The following is a 20,037-nucleotide window of genomic DNA, read 5'->3' on the forward strand; positions in this document are numbered from 1 at the left end:
AAGATCTATCAATTTTCAGCACATTCAATTCAAAATCCTCTAAAGACACATGAAAGTCCCATGACCCCCACTTGTAATGACAGACGATCAATTTCTTATGGATTTTCAACCAGTGCCCAAAAATATGAAAAAAATATTATAATTAAAACAAAATAATATCAATTTTATGACAAAGACGATTTTTAAAATTTACTTATAATAACTCTTAAAAAAATTAATTGATTGGATTAAAATTTGGGTTATTACAAAAGACTGGATGAAAGACCCTCAAATCAAAGAAGAACTACAAATCTTATTAACACGCAACCAACAACAAATATAAAAGTAGTGACCAGGTCACAACAACAATGCAACTGCAGCATGAATAACCAAAATCCCAAACATCTGCAGCATAAAACATCTACTTAACCAAATATCTAAGCGCAAGAAAAGCAACTAATAGTAAATGATATATCATCAAAAAATTATCTTGATCGGGCACGAATCTCGAGGCAAAATCAAGCCCTAAAACTTCAAAAATTAAATCTGGGATCACCCAAACTCCGATTTCAGAAAACTTACAGTCAAACTAAGTGTCTCGGAAATACGAACTCAACGACACCAAATTCGATTCAATCCAAGCTCAAATGAGTCCAAATCAAGGACCCAAAGTGATGTTAGAAAGTTTGAACTACAATTTGAGTTACTAAACAGTTTTCAAACATGACGTGCTTATATTAGAATTGAGCGGCTCGACGAGACAAATCCAAAGAGTCCAAGATCTCAGAATTACGACTTCATTAAGATCTTCAAATGTCTGATGAATGGTACACGATCAAGTGATTCAATATCGGCCGTCCATCCTACCACTCCCCCATTTACCCCTGATATCTCACCTATTTACGGGTCATGCCACTTCATAAATCTATAAATAGACCCCTCATTTCTCTTGACAGGGTACCCAAGAAAGAAGAAGAAGAGAAGGAAAAGAGAATAGAAGAAGAATAGGATGGAAGAAACTCCTCCTTGACCACTGCCGGAATTCTGTCAGACTTCCACAAGATGTCGGAATTCTGCCTGATTTCCACGGGATGCCGAAATTCTGCCCAAGTAACGTCGAAGTTTCGCCCGACGCCGAAACTCCGCCTAAGTGACACCAGATTTCTGATCGACTTTCAAACAACACCGGAAATCTGCCAGATCTCCAAGTGACGCCGGAATTCTGTCTGACAATGTAACTTGATTTCAATCCATAAGTGATTCATTGCAATATCACACAATTTGCTCTCTATATCCAAGCTTGTCACTGACAATCAATGTTCCGTATCATTTGATCCCGGTGGATTCGTCATCAAGGACCTACGGGACAACACAATTCTTCACCGTGGCCGTAGTCAAGACGGAATCTATCCACTCAACGCTCTCCACACCACAACCTCTCCATCCACACCAAATTCAGCTTCGATATGGCATGCTCGCCTCGGTCATGCTCATCCCCGTGCAATGGCCGCTCTATCTACACTTCTACCCGAATTACAGAAATGTTCTCTTTCTTTTGTTTGCACTTCATGTAATGTGGCCAAGAGCCACCGTCTTTCCTTTCCAAAACAAGCAAATCATGTATCTACTCCATTTAGTTTAATACACTCAGATGTTTGGGGTCCTTCCCCTGTCTCTTCCTTAACTGGTTATCGTTACTACTCTGTGTTTATAGATGACGCCACACGATATTGCTGGATTTACTTAATGCATACTAAAAACGAAACCTATTCCAAATTTAAACAATTCCTCGCAATGGCTACAACCCAATTCAAAGCAACCATCCAAACTTTTCGCTCGGATGCCGGCGGAGAATACACAAGCCACGAATTCAAGAACCTACTCCAAACTCACGGCATCCACCATCAGTTTAGCTGTCCAAATACTCCCCAACAAAACGGTGTCTCCGAAAGGAAACACCGTCACCTTCTAGAAACCACGCGCACCCTTCTACACGCTGCACATCTTCCATTTCGTTTTTGGGCAGAAGCTCTCCAGACCTCAAATTATCTCATAAACCGACTTCCTACGTCTGCGTTAAACTCTCAGATACCGTTCATTCTTCTCCACGGCAGACCGCCTCAATATGATCACCTAAAATCATTTGGTTGCTTATGTTTCCCTTGGCTCCAACCTCAATCCCCTCATAAGCTTGCCCCAAGATCCTCACCTTGCATCTTTCTTGGCTACTCCTCTCAACACAAAGGATATCGGTGCTACAACACCCAAACTCACAAACTTCACATTTCCCGCCATGTCCGCTTCTACGAACACTTACAGCCATACAAGGAATCAGCCACAAACCTTCCCAACCCACCATCCAACACCTATATTCCACCGATGCTCCTAACTCCCACTTCTATACATCAGACATCCAACTCCACCCAATCCTCCTCTATCAACGCATCCTCAAACACTACCGAACCTCACTATCCAACCTTGCCTATTCCTACACCTTCCACAGAAACCCAACATTTACCAACCAACACCATTCTTCCCACACACTCCATGGCTACTCGATCCAAAACAGGTCACTCTAGACCGAAGAAAGTGTATGATCTTCTTGCTGTAGCTGACTCTGCGTTCCCACCTACATCCTACACTGCGGCATCCAAGGATTCCTCCTGGCAGGCAGCCATGTCTGAGGAAATTGAGGCTCTACTCAAACAACAAACCTGGTCACTCACTCCACTCCCACCAGGCCGTCCAGTTCTTGGCTGTCGCTGGACCTACAAAATCAAAACTAATCCTGACGGGACTGTCAACAGATACAAAGCAAGACTCGTCGCTCAAGGTTTTACACAACAATATGGCGTGAACTACAAAGAAACCTTCAGCCCCGTTGCCAAAATACCCACAATCCGTCTTCTCCTCATCATCGCCATTCATCATCATTGGCCCCTGCTACAATTTGACGTCGCCAACGCCTTTCTCCACGGCGACCTCCACGACGAAGTCTATATGAAACAACCCCAAGGGTTCGTTGACCGGGACCGTCCCAACCACGTCTGCCGTCTACACAAGGCACTCTACGGCCTAAAACAGGCTCCCAGGCAGTGGTTTCGCAAGCTCACAGACTTCCTTCTTCATTTCGGCTTCCAATTCAGCCGGGCGGATCCTTCATTACTTGTCTACAACCGAACAACCACTCAACTATACCTTCTCATCTATGTCGATGATCTTCTCCTCACGGGTAACGACTCCTCAGTCATCAACACTCTTCTCCAACAACTCCAAACAAACTTTGATCTAAAGCAGCTCGGTCAACCAAGCCTGTTTCTCGGCATTCAAATCACTTATACTGCTACAGGAGCCTTCCTCCACCAATCACATTATGCTCGTGATATACTTATTGCAGCCGGACTCCAAGACAGCAAACCAGCAAGCACACCTATCTCTTCCTCCGGTACCCGAACTGCACCTCTTCTCAAACCATATGATAATCCCACACAGTTCAGGCAGCTAGCTGGATCTCTACACTATCTCACCATAACCAGACCCGACTTATCTTTTGCTGTCAACATGATCTGCCAGAGTATGCATAATCCAACTATTCATGACTACATGCAGCTCAAACGGCTTCTCCGTTACGTCAACGGCACTCAACATCTGGGTCTACCCATCACCCGAGGCTCCCTAGAACTCACTACATACTGTGATGCCGACTGGGCTTCGGACGCCACCGACCGGAAATCCATCACCGGATTTTGTACTTTCATCGGCAACAACATTCTCTCGTGGAGTGTGAAGAAACAAACCACGGTTGCAAAATCCTCCACCGAAGCCGAATACAGGGCTCTCGCCGCCGCTCTCTCGGATGTTATCTGGTTGCGCCGGCTGCTTCAGGACTTCCACATACCTCTGGACAAACCAACCACCATCTTCTGTGATAATGTTTCCGCCCTGTCCCTTGCTCACAACCCCGTGTTTCATGCACGGACAAAACATATAGAAATTGATCACCATTTCATCAGTGATCATATTCAGAAGCAGACCATCATCGCAACTCATCTCAACTCAGAAGATCAAATCGCCGACATTCTGACGAAGCCACTCTCTACAACTCGCTTCATCACACTAAGGAACAAACTAACCATCAGTGCCTTAGATTGTTAGTTTGAGGGGGGATAAACAGATGTAATCATCAAAGCTACTGGTCACATGCTCCCGCACTCCCTCTGTGCCACTACTCTGACCATTAACGGTCTCTATCCATGTAGCCGTCCATGCTCCCGTTACGGTTTTATATACCGCGGGCGACTCAATAAATGCTAAGCATTTTCTTCCCAATTTACTGTTCATCTTCTTCTTCTAACCATGTCTCTGCAGGAATTCTATCACACAGCCCTCGGGCTCACGTTGTTGCTTCCGCTCAAAATGTCTTTAACTTCCGATCTAACAGGGAAAATCGTGGTGGAGCGAAGTCAAATGGGGAAGGAGGAGTCGGGCAGAGGCGCTGGGCTTCAGAGGTCGGCCTTCTCTCTCTCTCTCTCTCTCTCTCTCTCTCTCTCTCTGAATCAAGGGGCTCGACGGTATGAGATCGGGAGAAAGAGCTCGGCTGCGGCTTGGGGAAGGAGGAGAGTTGGAAGTGGCTTGGAGTATAGAGGGAGAGTTCCGATCGTTGCTTCCGATCGGGATTTGGTCGCGGGAAAGAGAGGAGATCGGAGAGGTATTGGGTCGGGAGCTTGGAGTCGGAGAAGCGTCGCCCCTCAAATTCCTTATGTCCAACCTCAAACTGCTGGTGCACACTCAACTCACAGTGGAGAACTATGCCATATGGAGGTTACAAATCTATCAAGCCTTCTCAGCCAACGGGTTTGAGAGCTACCTCACCGAGCAACCACCGAGCTCCGTCTCACCCTCCGACCAGAAACTGTGGAAATTAATAGATCAGAACCTTGTATCTGCTCTATTTTCCACAATATCTCCCTCGGTCCTGCCCTACATTCTGCACCTTAAAAACTCCCACGACATCTGGAATACATTGGAACTCCGACTGCAACCGTCAAATCGTTCGCGCGTTCTCCAGCTAAAGAACGAGCTACACAATGTTCAGATGCGTGATCAAACGATCCCTCAATATCTTGCTCAAATCAAGTCTCTGGTGGACAACATTGCCGCGGCCGGGTCGCAGATAGAAACCGAGGATGTCATTTTATACACTCTGAAAGGCTTACCATCCTCCTATAACCCATTCAAGGCAGCGATCCGAATCTCGCCTCACACGATATCGCTTGAATCCTTATACTCCCTGCTATGCAGTGAGGAAGTTAACCTTCAGTCTGAGCTTCAGCAAGACACTGCTTCAATCGGCGACGTTCAAGCCTTATACTCGTCCAGGGGACGAGGAAAACCTTCAATGCCTCGCAGCTCCAGGGGCCGTGGAACTTACTCCAGTTCCACTGGAATCATGAACAGGAGTTCATATCCGAAGGAACAAACTCAGCAGCAAACTAACCGTGGCTCACCGAGACCAACATGCCAGATTTGCGGGAAATCTGGGCATTCTGCTTTATCGTGTTGGCACCGATACAACACTAATTACAGCTCTCCTCCGGTCTCTAATACAAGAGCCTACCTCACCCCTTCTCCGAACACCTCCAACAACGAGTGGATACTCGACTCAGGGGCCTCTGCTCATCTCACACCTGATGTGCTACATATACCGCAGCCAACATCCTATCAGGGCTCAGACTCAGTCTCTACAGCGAGCGGATCATCACTTCCTATCCACCACAGCGGTTCGGGTATCCTTCCCCTCCCTGAAACCAATCGTAAGTTAAAACTCACCCGTCTCCTTCACGTCCCTTCATTATCACACAATTTGCTCTCTATATCCAAGCTTGTCACTGACAATCAATGTTCCGTATCATTTGATCCCGGTGGATTCGTCATCAAGGAGAAGCATATCAAACATTATGCATCAAGGGCCTACTCAACTACAAGGAGCTACCATGAGGCTTATCTGCTCTTAAACTTTGTTCAACTTTGGTAGAAATCACTATACAAATGGGAGCCACAGACCTCATCAACCACTCAATATAAACCAAACAATTGACTTCAATAACACTTGTCAGAGATTGTAAATCTAAAGTTGGGCTAAATACACAAATGATCAAATTCATTTTAAATCCAAACACTTGAGCCTATAACTGAGGGCCAACCATTAGATATTCTATATCAATATATTTTTCTAAAATCTAATGTAAAACTAAATCCAAATCTTTCATTTGTTTTATCATATGCCTTCCCACAGCTTCTTGCAATTCAAACTCAGAGATAAAGGCATAAATAAAAGTATGATGATCCATTGCAAGGGTGATCGAGTTGATCAAATAAAGGAGAGGCTCTTACTCTCTTGCTGCGGCAAGGTCAAGCTGGAAAGTAGTTTCAAAAAGCCTCTGTGAAGTAGCAAGATAACTGATCAGAATATGCATTGAAAAAGATGATAATCGGATATTTTGATAAGCTTGAACACTAGGAACACTACTTACTCGCAATGAGAGACCGTCCATAACTCCCATTTCACAAAATGGAACAAAAGCCAAGTATGCAAATAGAAGCCCTGCTTCATAACTGCATGTTTGGTCTTAAATTCAATCATCTAGAAATATCATTATAATTTAGATGAACGAGTTGTGTAAAATACCATTTCAAAGAAGCCTGAATGAAAATGAGCATTCTTTCATGTTTTAAAAAATAAGTAGACAAGCTAAGTACCATTCATTCATTTAATTTAGAAGAGGTTGTATGTCTCACATGTCATCAGCTATCCCGAATGCTCTTTTTTCTAAAGGGCTATATGCACCAGCTCCAATGGCCCGGCGCCATAATCCTTCGGACAGAGGGCCAGTACCTGCTTCTAATGATGTATACCTGTGACACAAGAAAATAAACTGTTTCAGATTTCGTTTGGAACGGCTTTTTTACTGCTTCTTGAAGCAAGAAGCATCTTTTTAATAAAAAAATTTAATTTTTATACTAAAAAGCTGGTTCAAGAAGCAATAAAGAAGTTGTCCCAAACGAAACATCAATTAGACAATCATCTCTGCTAGTTCAAAATATTATTTAATCAGCATACCATCAAAAGGCCCCACGGTAGCCTTGTCAATAGTCAACTTAAGAAGATGTTACTCGTCAATATTATCACAAAAAATTATCATATTGGAATTTTTTAAAGAAAATAATCACTATTGGTTCGTCCCTATTGTACCTTTTGTTTCTCTGTAAGACTATAGTAAAATAAATCAAGTTGTTTTCAATTACTCTAACAAGAACTATGAGTCCAATTAGGGCTTGTTGTTGATTCCATCACTTGCTCCTGGTCTCTTCCTTCACGTGCCTCTCTCCTAGCCCGACTATGGATGCTACATTGCACTCACTTAAGAACTTTGCATGCTCCACTACACTCGCCTCCCATGTTGCACCCATCCAAGTAATGCCTGGCTTGTGCTTGTCCCCACTCAGTTCATACCTGCGTAATGTGCCCACATTCTCGGCTTGAGTGTGTTTGCTTGCCCCCATGTGTTGCTTGAATTCACTGCCCGCTATTGTGCCTTATCCATCCTCTCTGTTGATCCACTCTCACACCTTTAGTGCTCTCACTGCCCGCTATTGTGCCTTCTCCATGCTCTCTGTTGGTCCTCTCTCACACCTTTAGCGCTCTCTCTCATGTGTTGCCACTTACGAGAATCTTATACATGTCTGTTTAATGATTTCATGCTAGATTACTTATTTGCAATCACATCAAAGTGTTGCCTTTCAATCTATGATGATTAAATCATTATCGATCTCTTCTTCTCTTTAGTGTTCATTGATGGCATCATTACTCCTTTATCTAAAACAAAACACTCCTTCAATATTAGTATCTCTATCAAACTCCATGGTACCAACTATCTTCTATGATCTTCAACTTTTTATTTCCCCATTGCTCCCATGAAAAAATTTACATCTACAGTCTCCAACTCCTGAACCAAAGGGCTACCAAATATACAAAATGGCAAGTTTGGCGAGCTTCTCACTATGTCGTTCTTGCACAAATGCTCAACAATCTTCATCCAATGATCGATTCAATTGTTATGTTTCAAAAGTTTGCAAAAGGTTCTGTGACTTTTTTTCCACTTATTTTCAAGATAGTATATCTCTTAAGTATAAACTCTCTACTCAATATCTTTTTACAACTAAACGAAAAATCTGTTCAAGATTATTATAATAACTTGAAAGGCAACTGTAATGAACTTTTAATATCAACCCTTTAATGCTGATCATATTACTTTGCAAAAACAAAATGTGAAATTTCTTTTTTTTTACGTTTTTTTGGACTCTCCAATCTCCATCTACCTCTTCAATGTTTTTAAGTTCAATGAATTGTTGACTATATTATTCCGATATATCCCCGTCTCTTTTATACATTATCTGGGTCACTAAGCTTACTGCTGTCTTCTTTTGATAAGAACAAACTGCATCTGCTATCGACATAAGAGTAGGTCTTGGTAATAGTGGTCGTAGTGGTTTTTGTGGTTGATGTGATCATGATTGTAATTCTTTTGTGTCTTACTAGCACTGTTAGATAACTAATCACTCATCTGATCATTGTTGGGAAAAAATTTACTATCCTTCACTCATTATGCCATCACTGCTTCTACTAGTTCTACTAGTTGTCATTCTGAAACAATTTCTCTCCCAAAAAAATATGATTGCTTACTACAACATTTTCAGTTCACTGTCATTGCCTCTCATATGATTTTATCTTCTAGTTTTGCTACAGCTACTCATACTGACACATCTTGAGTCTTAGATTATGATGCTTCTCCTCATATAATAGGTAACTCACAATTATTTTCCTTTTTAACAATGCAAACTCTCTTTCCGATCATCATTGTTGATAGATATCCCTTCTCTATTTTTGGGAGAGGATCTATCTATTTATCCTCTATCCTCATTACCTTAATTGAAAAGCTAGTGAAATCAAAAGTAATTTTTAGCAAGAGCAAAAGGAAAGTTTTGCTTCCATTTCTCACACGCAGAAAAAATGTATTATTATTATTTTTTTCTTTAGGCATAAGGCCTTTTCTTCTTTGTGGTTAGGCAGGCACAGGAGGTTACCATCCCATAAGGTATTCTTCTCTTCATATTATGACTACGAGCAAGTGGCTGGGATTTTCTTGCAAACATATATATAAAGTGAACCCCACTAATGGGGTTCACCCATGGGCGCCTTAAATTTATATCCTAGGATTTTTGTGCCCTCCTAAGGACATTGAATTGACTCAACGATCTTCCTAAATTTGCCACTACTAAGACATAGCTTAAGTATGGGCATTGATACAAGAACAAACAACATCCTGGTGGAACTAGAACATGGCTCTACTTTGTGATTATATAGCCTCTTCCAGCATAGAAGATAGCGGTTTTTAATGGCTTTCAGGCTGCTATAGGCAATCATTACTTGATTGGTAGGCTTATTTACCTATTTTCCGCCCAACATAAAATTTCAATGATTATTAGTGTGCTAAGTTGTCTCTTGCAATGTCCAAATATGAAATACTGATGTATTGTTTTAAGGATTTTAAAATATATTAAAATGCACCTAGGAAAATGAGTGATTTATCATAAGCAAAACTACTTAAAAATTAAACATACTCTATTTGTCGATTATGTTGAATTTTTTTAAGATCAAAAGCTGCTTCATAACATTATATTTTAGTGGGAGGAAAGCTTGTTTCTTGGAGAAGTAAGAAAATCAACTATTGTTGTCAAATCATGTGTTGAAGCTAAATACACGATTAAGAGGTATTTTGTTTATGAAATGAAGCGATTAAAAATCTTATTGAAGACTTTTATTTTCAAGTTGCTTAGCCCATCATTCTTAAGTGCGATAGTCATAAAACAATGTATATTGCTCATAGCCCTATTTTTCATGAGAAACTAAAAACTATCGAATTAGATTATAGTCTCATGAAAGATGTAGTTATGTCAAAAATAATCATCACTCCTCATGTCCTTAATGAAGAACAATTAGCGAATATTTTTCTGGGTCGACTTCATTTCTCCAATCTTTACAGCAAATTGGATCTTTATAATATATAAGCTCTATCTTGAGGGGAAGTATTATCCTAGAGATTTACAAAATTGAAAATTTAGTATTACTACATGTTATATCTTTATTATGTAATATACTCCCTTTATTGAGAATATTCTTGCTATTTATATGTGACATACCATTGATATTTGTATATATATATAAACACCAATACTATAGTGAAGCCAATTAAGTTATTTTAGTTACTCTAATAGCAAGCATTGTCAACATTCATGAGATGTGCGAATTGATAATGTATAATTTATAACAAAGACGCATTAACATTGCTTCAAGAGAAGCACTCATGTCACATGAGTAATTGTTCCTTACAAACTACGTATATTAGATAACACCACAAAGGAAAATAAGTTATGGTGGTAAATAAATTTATCTGACGAAGTTGGGTAGAATAGATTGGGGTGGATCATCATTTAATTAAAGCCATAATGATTGTACATGCTAGTATTCAAGAAATGCTGAGAAAAAATTGCAAGAAACCATAATTTCATCATCCCCCGCTCTAATAATCACTATTAGAAGAGTCAATCACGTGCAAGTATAACAACTTGCATGTATATCTTCAATAAAACCAACTTCAAATAGTTGGGATAAGGCTGCCATTGATTATCAGGATGATGCATTTCATCAATAATGAAAAAGTCAGCCAAACGGATGGAGTCAGTTTTCGCAGAAAACAAATTCCAAAAAAGGAATTTCCTCTTAAATTTCATGATCATAAGTGAAAGCACAACTTTTCTGAAAATAAATAATGAGCTGGATTCATTCGGAACATTCTTATGGGTTCTAATTGGTCAGTTAAGGTAATAGATTTAAACATTTACTTCAATCAAACAAATTTCAATCTATTCAGGACTTATTATATATAATTCATGATTTTAGGTATGTATTAAAAAGTTGTAACCCCCATAGAGGATATTAAAAAAAGGATAGAACAAAGCGAATATACACAAACCTGATGTCAACAGAAAAGGCCAAATCCCGGAGACGGGGCACTAAATAAGTCGCCTCTCCTTCTGATATTGTACTGCAAATAGCAAAATAATATGTCATATGCCCTGCCTTGTAATTAAAACATGTCTTTGCTACACAACTTTCAGTATTACTTGAGCACAACAGAAGCAGGCCCGATGCTCTGGTGTAACCTATCATGATCATGCATAAAGGCCAAGCCATTTATAGCACCGTTAAGCAATTTGATAACAAAAAATCTTCGACGCTTAAATTTCCCTTCTCCGTCCAAAGAAGGCCAGATAGTTTGTTTAGTATTAGCAATATCCTTTGAAATTCCTTCACTTCTAACTTTGGCGTAGTCCGCTGCACTATATATCCCATCATTACGAAAAGCAAGCCACTGCAGACGAAACATTCTTTTTTTTTAATTCTTGCTTACCGAGACCCAGTCAGCAGATTTCTTCTCAATAGTACATATCAAACCTGCTCTCCAGTTCTAGTCTCGAAACCGCCTAACAAGATCTGGATATTTTCAGAAACAATTTTTGAATCTTCCTGCAAGATACATTCAAATTAGAACAGTTCATAATATATATATATATATATATATATATACACACACATATTCACTTAGCAGTTTCCTTACTTGAAGAGAAGCATGACAATTCAGCTCATTGGCAGCCATCATATCTGCTTCAATGCCACCAGCACGTCGACCAGGATAAACCTTCATAAGTCTTTTCAGGAAATGAGGCAGAACTGTGATGCTTCAAGGGCAATCTTCTTCAAAAGTTTTCTTATTTTTTTGGAAATCACCCCCCATAAAATTTCAATTTATCTTGTTAGATAATTTTGCTCCTATTATTGCTCAGCTACACTATACCATGTTTGCATGCACATAATTTAATCTACCTTCATTTATAAATCAACTTTCAAACTTCATAATTATATTCATAAAAGGTGTGAAACAAAGACAAATAGTTGCAAAGAGAAAAAACTATGAGGGGCAATTTGATTCCTCAGCAGATATGTCTAATCGAAAAGCATGCTTTGTACAACAAGCTCTATCATTTGCAAGAAAATTTGTTTGTACTTGGAGAAGAAAACTCATAGATGGATGCCTTGCTACACATTATTTCTTACACAGTACTAATGCACATGAAAAACTCCCATCTTAAAATTAGTTTCATTTAATGAATAAAAATACAGATATTGCTGGTTTTAACCAAAATATACTATCTTTCAAGTGATAAAAACAGCAACTGCAAAAAATAATGCTGTATATGAATATCACTCAAATTATATGCATAGGCATGTACCTTAAAAATCACTCTAACTCCTTGAAAAGGACCTTTAACAACTCTTCCCTCATAAAGCCTGAAACAAGAAACTAATGGATATTATCAATAAGATTTTAAGTGATGATATTGAAGGCTATACTTTAAAAAAAATCTGTATTTAAGCTAAAGTCACATCAAATTTTGATTAGGTGGAGCAAAAAAACACTCCCCAATCACAAGTGTATGAGATTCTCCATTTTGATTGTTTACCCAAAGAAGTGAACCCCAAATGTATTTTCGCACAAGTTTTTTGGTGCAGCGTATCAGTATCATATTGAAAGAGTAAAAATAAAACCATTACAATGCAGCAAGAGAGAAAGCACCTAATCTTCACTTTGCCTTCTCCAATATCTTGGATTCTTAAACGCTCAATGTCTTCTGAAGAATATCCAACGTTTGGCACTTCAATGTTTCTAGTATCAGAAGGTCCTCCAGGTTGAAGCGATGAATAGCTGTAGAGTTTCAAGCATTGTATAAGCACAAATCCCATGATTCATGGCTATTAAGCGTGACTAACATAACATGTCATCAACTTGCCGTACTAAGCAGAGAGCGTTTTTTTATTTTTCTATCGTACTTAATAATCAAACATTCATGATAAATAACAGCATTATCAAAATTTCTAATTGGTTGAAATTCCCAAATTCCAAACTCTTCCTGCAATTCACTTTAAAAGAAATTATTGTTAGACCAACTAAAGTAATAATTTTTTTCCCATTTTTCATAGCAGGAAGAAATTTTGTTAGATGATTATATTAGCTACAAAAATCACTGCTTCCCATTTTTAACGCCAAACATGAAAAGTTCACCATGGATCCATAATCAAATTCCGAACTTTTATTTCAATCTATTGCCAAGCCAGGTCATAGGAAACATTTAAGACATTATTAGATCAATAAACTACTACATTACGTACATTATCTTCAATCGAAGAAAAATTTACCAAATAAAATGCTATTCACTTAGCAGTTTCCTTACTTGAAGAGAAGCATGACAATTCAGCTCATTGGCAGCCATCATATCTGCTTCAATGCCACCAGCACGTCGACCAGGATAAACCTTCATAAGTCTTTTCAGGAAATGAGGCAGAACTGGATGCTTCAAGGGCAATCTTCTTCAAAAGTTTTCTTATTTTTTTGGAAATCACCCCCCATAAAATTTCAATTTATCTTGTTAGATAATTTTGCTCCTATTATTGCTCAGCTACACTATACCATGTTTGCATGCACATAATTTAATCTACCTTCATTTATAAATCAACTTTCAAACTTCATAATTATATTCATAAAAGGTGTGAAACAAAGACAAATAGTTGCAAAGAGAAAAAATTATGAGGGGCAATTTGATTCCTCAGCAGATATGTCTAATCGAAAAGCATGCTTTACACAACAAGCTCTATCATTTGCAAGAAAATTTGTTTGTACTTGGAGAAGAAAACTCATAGATTGATGCCTTCCTACACATTATTTCTTACACAGTGCTGATGCACACGAAAAACTCCCATCTTAAAATTAGTTTCATTTAATGAATAGAAATACAGATATTGCTGGTCCCTTAACCAAAATATATTATCTTTCAAGTGATAAAAACAGAAACTGAAAAAAACAATGCTCATCACTCAAATTATATGCATAGACATGTACCTTAAAAATCACTCTAACTCCCTGTAATGGACCTTTAACAACTCTTCCCTCATAAAGCCTGAAACAAGACGCTAATGGATATTATCAATAAAATTTTAAGTGGTGATATTGAAGGCTATACTTTAAAAAAAAAAATCTATATTTAGGGCATCTACAACCAAAAATCTCATTTTTAACTCCAAAATGCAGTGTAACAAAAAAATGGCGTGATACATCTCCAATCGAACTCCATTTTGCGCCCAGGTAACCGTCTTTCTCCTTCTACGTTTCTTCCACAAATCCGGTAGAGACAAAAAAATGACGCAGGTGAACAGTGAACGCCAATATTGGCGTCGCACTGTTCACCCGCAACCAAATACCGAAAATTTTGTCGTTCGGCTGGAGCTGACGAGCGACGCCATTCATGCGTTTGGAGTTCGGTTGGAGATGCCCTTAAGCTAAAGTCACATCAAATTTTGATTAGGTGGAGCAAGAAAACACTCCCCAATCACAAGTGTATGACATTCTCCATTTTGATTGTTTACCCAAAGAACTGAACCCCAAATGTATTTTCGCACAAGTTTTTTGGTGCAGCGTGTCAGTATCATATTGAAAGAGTAAAAATAAAACTATTACAATGCAAGAAGAGATAAAGCACCTAATCTTCACTTTGCCTTCTCCAATATCTTGTATTCTTAAACGCTCAATGTCTTCTGAAGAATATCCAACATTTGGCACTTCAATGTTTCTAGTATCAGAAGGTCCTCCAGGTTGAAGCGATGAATAGCTGTAGTATTTCAAGCATTGTATAAGCACAAATCCCATGATTCATGACTATTAAGCATGACTAATATAACATGTCATCAACTTGCCATACTAAGCAGAGAGGGATTTTTTTATTTTTCTATCTTACTTAATAATCAAACCATTATGATAAATAACAGCATTATCAAAATTTCTAATTGGGTGAAATTAACAAATTCCAAACTCTTCCTGCAATTCACTTTAAGAGAAATTATTGTTAGACCAACTAAAGTAATATTTTTTCCCATTTTTCATAGCAGGAAGAAATTATTGTTAGATGATTAGATCAGCTAAAAAAATCACTGCTTCCCATTTTTAACGCCAAGCATGAAAAGTTCACCATGGATCCATAATCAAATTCCGAACTTTTATTTCAAATTTTCAATCTATTTCTAAACCAGGTCATATGAAACATTAAGACATTATTAGATCAATTAGCTCCTACATTACGTACATTATCTTCAATCGAAGAAAAATTCACCAAATAAAATGCTACTTTTAATTCTTATCAGAACATAAGTGAACAACAAGTAGCAAAGGGCCTCATTACTCTTTGCCCGCATAATTGCCAACATGAAGAACCTATCACTTCAAGAAAATACCAAAAACAATTCTCAATCTAAAACATGTAGCTCCATATGTTTCCAAATCGTAAACCTAAAGAAAGAAATAACTTCAATGCAAGAAAATAAGCCAAAAAAGGGGGGAATAAAAAAACCTGGTGACGTTCATGAACCCGTACTCTCCAACGTATTTTCCCACAGCAAAATCATCAGGATTAGTGATCAATGACGCTTTAAAGATCCGATGCTTTAAACCCTTGGAAACAAAACCGAAACTATGCAGACCAGATGATTTTTGGCTAGTAGAATAACAACGGCGGCATCCATCAGAAAGACTAACTGCAGTTCGCGGCAGCACAGATCTGCTCGGAGCTGTTATTAGGATCATGAGTTGATAATTTGGATTATGTGGATGAAATCCAGAAAGAGAAATGAGAACCCTAAAATTGGAGGGAAGAGTGAGCTTTCGGATGGATAACGGGAAGGGCCCGAGTATAATTTGGCGATGACCTACGATTGTGTGGAGGAAATAATAAAATTGTGGAGTCAGAATATTTTTTAAAATTAACTTTATTATTTAAATATATAGATTAAATATTTACTATTTCAAATCAAAAATAAACGTTAATAATATATAGATACATAATATAAATCAGAAAAATCTCACACTAATCCACACATTATTAGTCTATGACTTCGCTTAGGACGATTTTTTTATTGTTACTTAAAACATAATTTTAGTACAAAAATTTTGGTAATTGATACGTCGTCAAAAAATTATCTTAAACGGGCGTGAATCTCGATACAAAATCAAGTTGGAAACTTCAAAAACTAATTTGGAGATCATCCAAACTCCGATTTCAGCAAACTTACAGTCAAACTGAGCGTCTCGGAAATACAAACCCAACGACACCAAATTCAACCCAATCCGAGCACAAATGGGTCCAAATCAAGGACTCGAAGCGTTGTTGGAAGGTTCAAACCACAATTTGGATTACCAAACGGTTTTCAAACATAACAAGCTTATACTCTAATCGAGCGGATCGACGAGACAAATCCAACGAGCCCAAGATCATTGAATTCCGACATCATTAAGGTCTTCAAATGTCTAAAAACAGTGCATGATCAAGGGATTCAACATCGGCCGTTCATCCGACCACTCTCCATTTACCCTGATCTCTCACCTATTTATGGGTCATGCCACTTCATAAATCTATAAATTGAGCTCCCTCTCCTTTTGAAAGAGGACCCCCTAAGCTTAAGGAAAAAAGAGAGAGAGATCGAAGGTCGCTCTTGCTTCCTTGCCTCCTCGACCACCGTCGGAGTTTGGTCGGAACACCACTGGAGTTCCGTCAAACCACCACTGATCCACCACCTCCGGACTTCTGCTGCACCACCACTGGAGGCCCTCACCTCCGCCGAACCACCACTTAAGGCCCTCGCCTTCCTCGACCACAGTGGGACTTCAGCTGGACCACCATTGGAGGCCCTCACCTCCGCCGGACCACTGCCTAACGCCGTTGCTCCGCCGGACCACCACTTAAAGCCCTCGCCTTCCTCGACCACCTGAGGCTCAGACTTTCACCGGACCACCACTTGAGGCATTGTGCTCCATAAGAACATCACATGAGGTCCGAACTTCCGCCGAACGACTACTTTACGCCTTGCACTCCACCAAGCCACCACTTGATGCCCAGAGTTCTCCCAATCGTCTACCGACTACAGTCCTTTCGACCTCAGTCGCCTACTATGGTCCTTCCGACCCCCAATAACATACAATAGTCTTTCTGACCTCGGTCTCCTACCGACTGTGGTCATTTTGACCTTCGTCTCCTACTATGGTCCTTCTGACCTCCATCAACATACAACGATCTTTCTAACCTCGATCTCCTGCTGACTATGGTTCTTCCGACCTCCGTCGCATACTATGGTCCTTCCGACCTCCATCAACATACAACGATCTTTCTGACCTCGATCTTCTGCCGACTACGGTCCTTCTGACCTTTGTCGTCTACTATGATCCTTCCGACCTCCATCAACAGACAACGGTCTTTCTGACCTCCGTTGCCTACTATGATCCTTCCGACCTCCATCAACAGACAACAATTTTTCTGACCCCGATCTCCTACCAACTATAGTTCTTCTGACCTCCGTCGCATACTATGGTCCTTCCGACCTCCATCACGAGATAATGGTCTTTACGGCCTCCATCCTATCGACTATGATCGTGCCGACAAAACAAACACATATATTGTAACTCCCACCATGTAATGCACTCCATATGATGTACATTTATGACACTAAGTCAAGGCCTTCTCCCAAGGAAGGGCCTCATTTGTAATCGACAACAAATACTAGTGGATTCATTCAAACTGGGATAGATCCCGTGATTTTCCCTCCTTTTTTAGGGGTTTCCACGTAAAAAACTATGGTGTCTATTATGAATGCTACACCCTCTTCTTATATTGATTGTGTGCTGTCTTCGTAAAATGCTAAGACGTTAAATTTATATATTCTTTACCGCCGTGAATCTCCAGGGACGCAACAGTACTTAAACTCCTGTTTTAAAAAGTAATATAAAAGACGTCCCAAACGATGCTCTATAACAATTTTTTTTTATTTTCTAAAAACTATTTTTTAGTAAAAGAAATTAGCTTAAATTATTTTATATTTAAAAAATTCTTAAATAACGGAAGAAATTATCTCCCAAAGAAAGCCGCAATCCATGATATCATGTACCCTAATGTCATTTCGATTATAACCAAAATTAATGAAAAATGCTTTTCATATTATAAATCGTTGAGATAAAATTTATCCCAATTTAGTCACTCTGGAATTTTATTCCCAATTTAGTCACTCGACTTTAAATTTTTAACTCATTTAGTTTTCATAATGATATTTTGGATTATTTTTTGTATAGATTTTTGGAAAAGAGGGCAAATTAAAGCAACGTTATTAATCTAGGATAAAAATCATCAAATAATTAATAGTCGAAATTACTATTTTAAATTAACCTTGATATAAATATATAAAAAAAATTCAAAAAGGGTGCATATTTAAACCCCATTTTAGAAGTATATATGATCCACATCTATAATTTTCACAAAATTAGATACATAGACTAAATAGATTATGAGATGTTAATAGTCAATTTAATTTTTTTGGTGTGAGGAAGAAGAGTATACTACATTATTGAGTGAATTTTGTCCGAAAATAAATTATGAAATAGAACATTTATAATAATTAAATATTATAAAAAATTAGTTTACTTGATAACCTACATTCCATGAAGATAGTGAGTATTAGTAAATCTTTCCAAATTAATTCATAATAAATAAATTGAGTGTGTCCTCTAGACTTAATAATAAATTACGGAAGAGCGATGTTAAATAGTTGATAGTATATATATATATATATAAATTATATAATCCAGTGATTAGTATATATAAAGTGAATATTGAGATGTTTAAATAATTAACCTACTATTTGTAAGTATTAGCATATTAAGATATTGTTATATTATTAAAATGAATTGATATGTCAGTCAAAGAAATTTATTTGATCGGAGATCACAATCATTAGAATCTCGAAGGCAAAATAAAGCGGAATGCTTCAAAAATTAAATTGTCATGGGACACTTTGAATACCATTTCAGCAAACTTAAGTCAAACTTGAACGTCTGCGCGGAAATATGAACCAACACACCAAATTCAACTTCAATCCGGAGCCAAATGAGACAAATCAAAGGACCTGAAACTGTATGGAAGTTCGTACCCACAATTGAGTTTACCAAACGGTCTCGAACTAACGAGCTTATGGTCGATCGACGCGGACTCGACGAGCGGATCCAACGAGCCAAGATCTCCATATTCCGTAAAGCTCATTAGACCTTTCTAATGCTGATAAATCGGTCCACGATCGAAAGGATTCAACTATTCGACCGTTCATTCTAACACCATCTTCATATTTGCTCCTTGATCTCTCACCTATTTCTATGCCATGCATCTAGTAAATTATAATATAGACCCTCATTTCTCTTGAGAGTAAATCCGGAGCAAAGAAAGTCAGCAGCAAGGGGGAAAAGCAAGAAGAGGTAGAAAGAGAGTATGAGGAGGAAGATCTCCTCGACCACCGACCAAGGAGTTCCGCCAACTCCACATGAGCGCCGAATTCTTCCTGACTTCCACGGCAACCGGAATCTGCTGACTCTCCAAGGGACGCCAAATTCTAGAATCTGACTTCCACGGACGCTAAATTTGCCAAGGTAACGACAGAGTTCCTCCTGACGCCAAAACTCCCCAAGTGATGCCAGAGTTCTCCTCGCCACCAACAGACGTCGGACTTCTACGCGGTTATCGGACTTTCGCTGGACGTATATTTTCAAGATGGATTTCTTTCCATTGTTGGACTCTACCCTGACCCGTCCTTTCCTGACTTATGTCGTTTCCAACCTCCGTCGCAAGCCAAAGCTTCCGACCGTGGCCGTGACTGTCCTCCTGACTTATTGTCGTCCCACAACTACGATCCTTCTGTATGTATGTCGCCCACCGACTACAGTTCCTTCCGACCTCCTTTCGCCTCTCACGACTACGATTTCCTCCCGGGACTTACGTCGCGGCATATATAAATCTTTCTAG

At 38.9% G+C, this 20,037-nt stretch overlaps 1 protein-coding gene across 6 annotated transcripts; it reads right to left on the minus strand.

Moving 5' to 3' along the window:
• Positions 1-5,953: 5,953 nt before the first annotated feature.
• LOC110115170 lies at positions 5,954-15,923 on the minus strand. Of its 6 annotated transcripts, none has more exons than XM_020848320.2 (10): positions 15,556-15,922; positions 14,692-14,820; positions 14,055-14,112; positions 13,390-13,509; positions 11,555-11,626; positions 11,224-11,471; positions 11,073-11,144; positions 6,778-6,894; positions 6,513-6,594; positions 5,956-6,419 (listed from the first exon to the last, which is right to left on the minus strand). In XM_020848320.2, the coding sequence occupies exons 1-10, from the start codon at positions 15,786-15,788 to the stop codon at positions 6,369-6,371; spliced, it is 1,182 nt and encodes a 393-aa protein (XP_020703979.1). In that variant the 5' UTR covers positions 15,789-15,922; the 3' UTR covers positions 5,956-6,368. The 6 variants fall into 6 exon arrangements, 4 of the variants coding, with proteins under 4 accessions (XP_028554916.1, XP_020703979.1, XP_020703983.1 ...); XM_020848324.2 differs by having other exon boundaries at positions 5,958-6,419; positions 13,390-13,470; XR_002305303.2 differs by having other exon boundaries at positions 6,370-6,419; positions 6,739-6,894; positions 15,556-15,923.
• Positions 15,924-20,037: the final 4,114 nt, after the last annotated feature.

Source organism: Dendrobium catenatum, unplaced genomic scaffold, assembly GCF_001605985.2.
Source record: "Dendrobium catenatum unplaced genomic scaffold, ASM160598v2 fragScaff_scaffold_1220, whole genome shotgun sequence".
NCBI lineage: Eukaryota > Viridiplantae > Streptophyta > Magnoliopsida > Asparagales > Orchidaceae > Dendrobium > Dendrobium catenatum.

Coding starts and splice junctions, on each gene's coding strand:
- LOC110115170 (XM_020848320.2), bottom strand. CDS start 15,788: ATGATCCTAATAACAGCTCCGAGCAGATCTGTGCTGCCGCGAACTGCA. Junction 11,472..11,554: donor AGACTAGAACTGGAGAGCAG/GTTTGATATGTA, acceptor TTTCGTCTGCAG/TGGCTTGCTTTTCGTAATGA. Junction 11,145..11,223: donor CCTGCTTCTGTTGTGCTCAA/GTAATACTGAAA, acceptor TGCTATTTGCAG/TACAATATCAGAAGGAGAGG.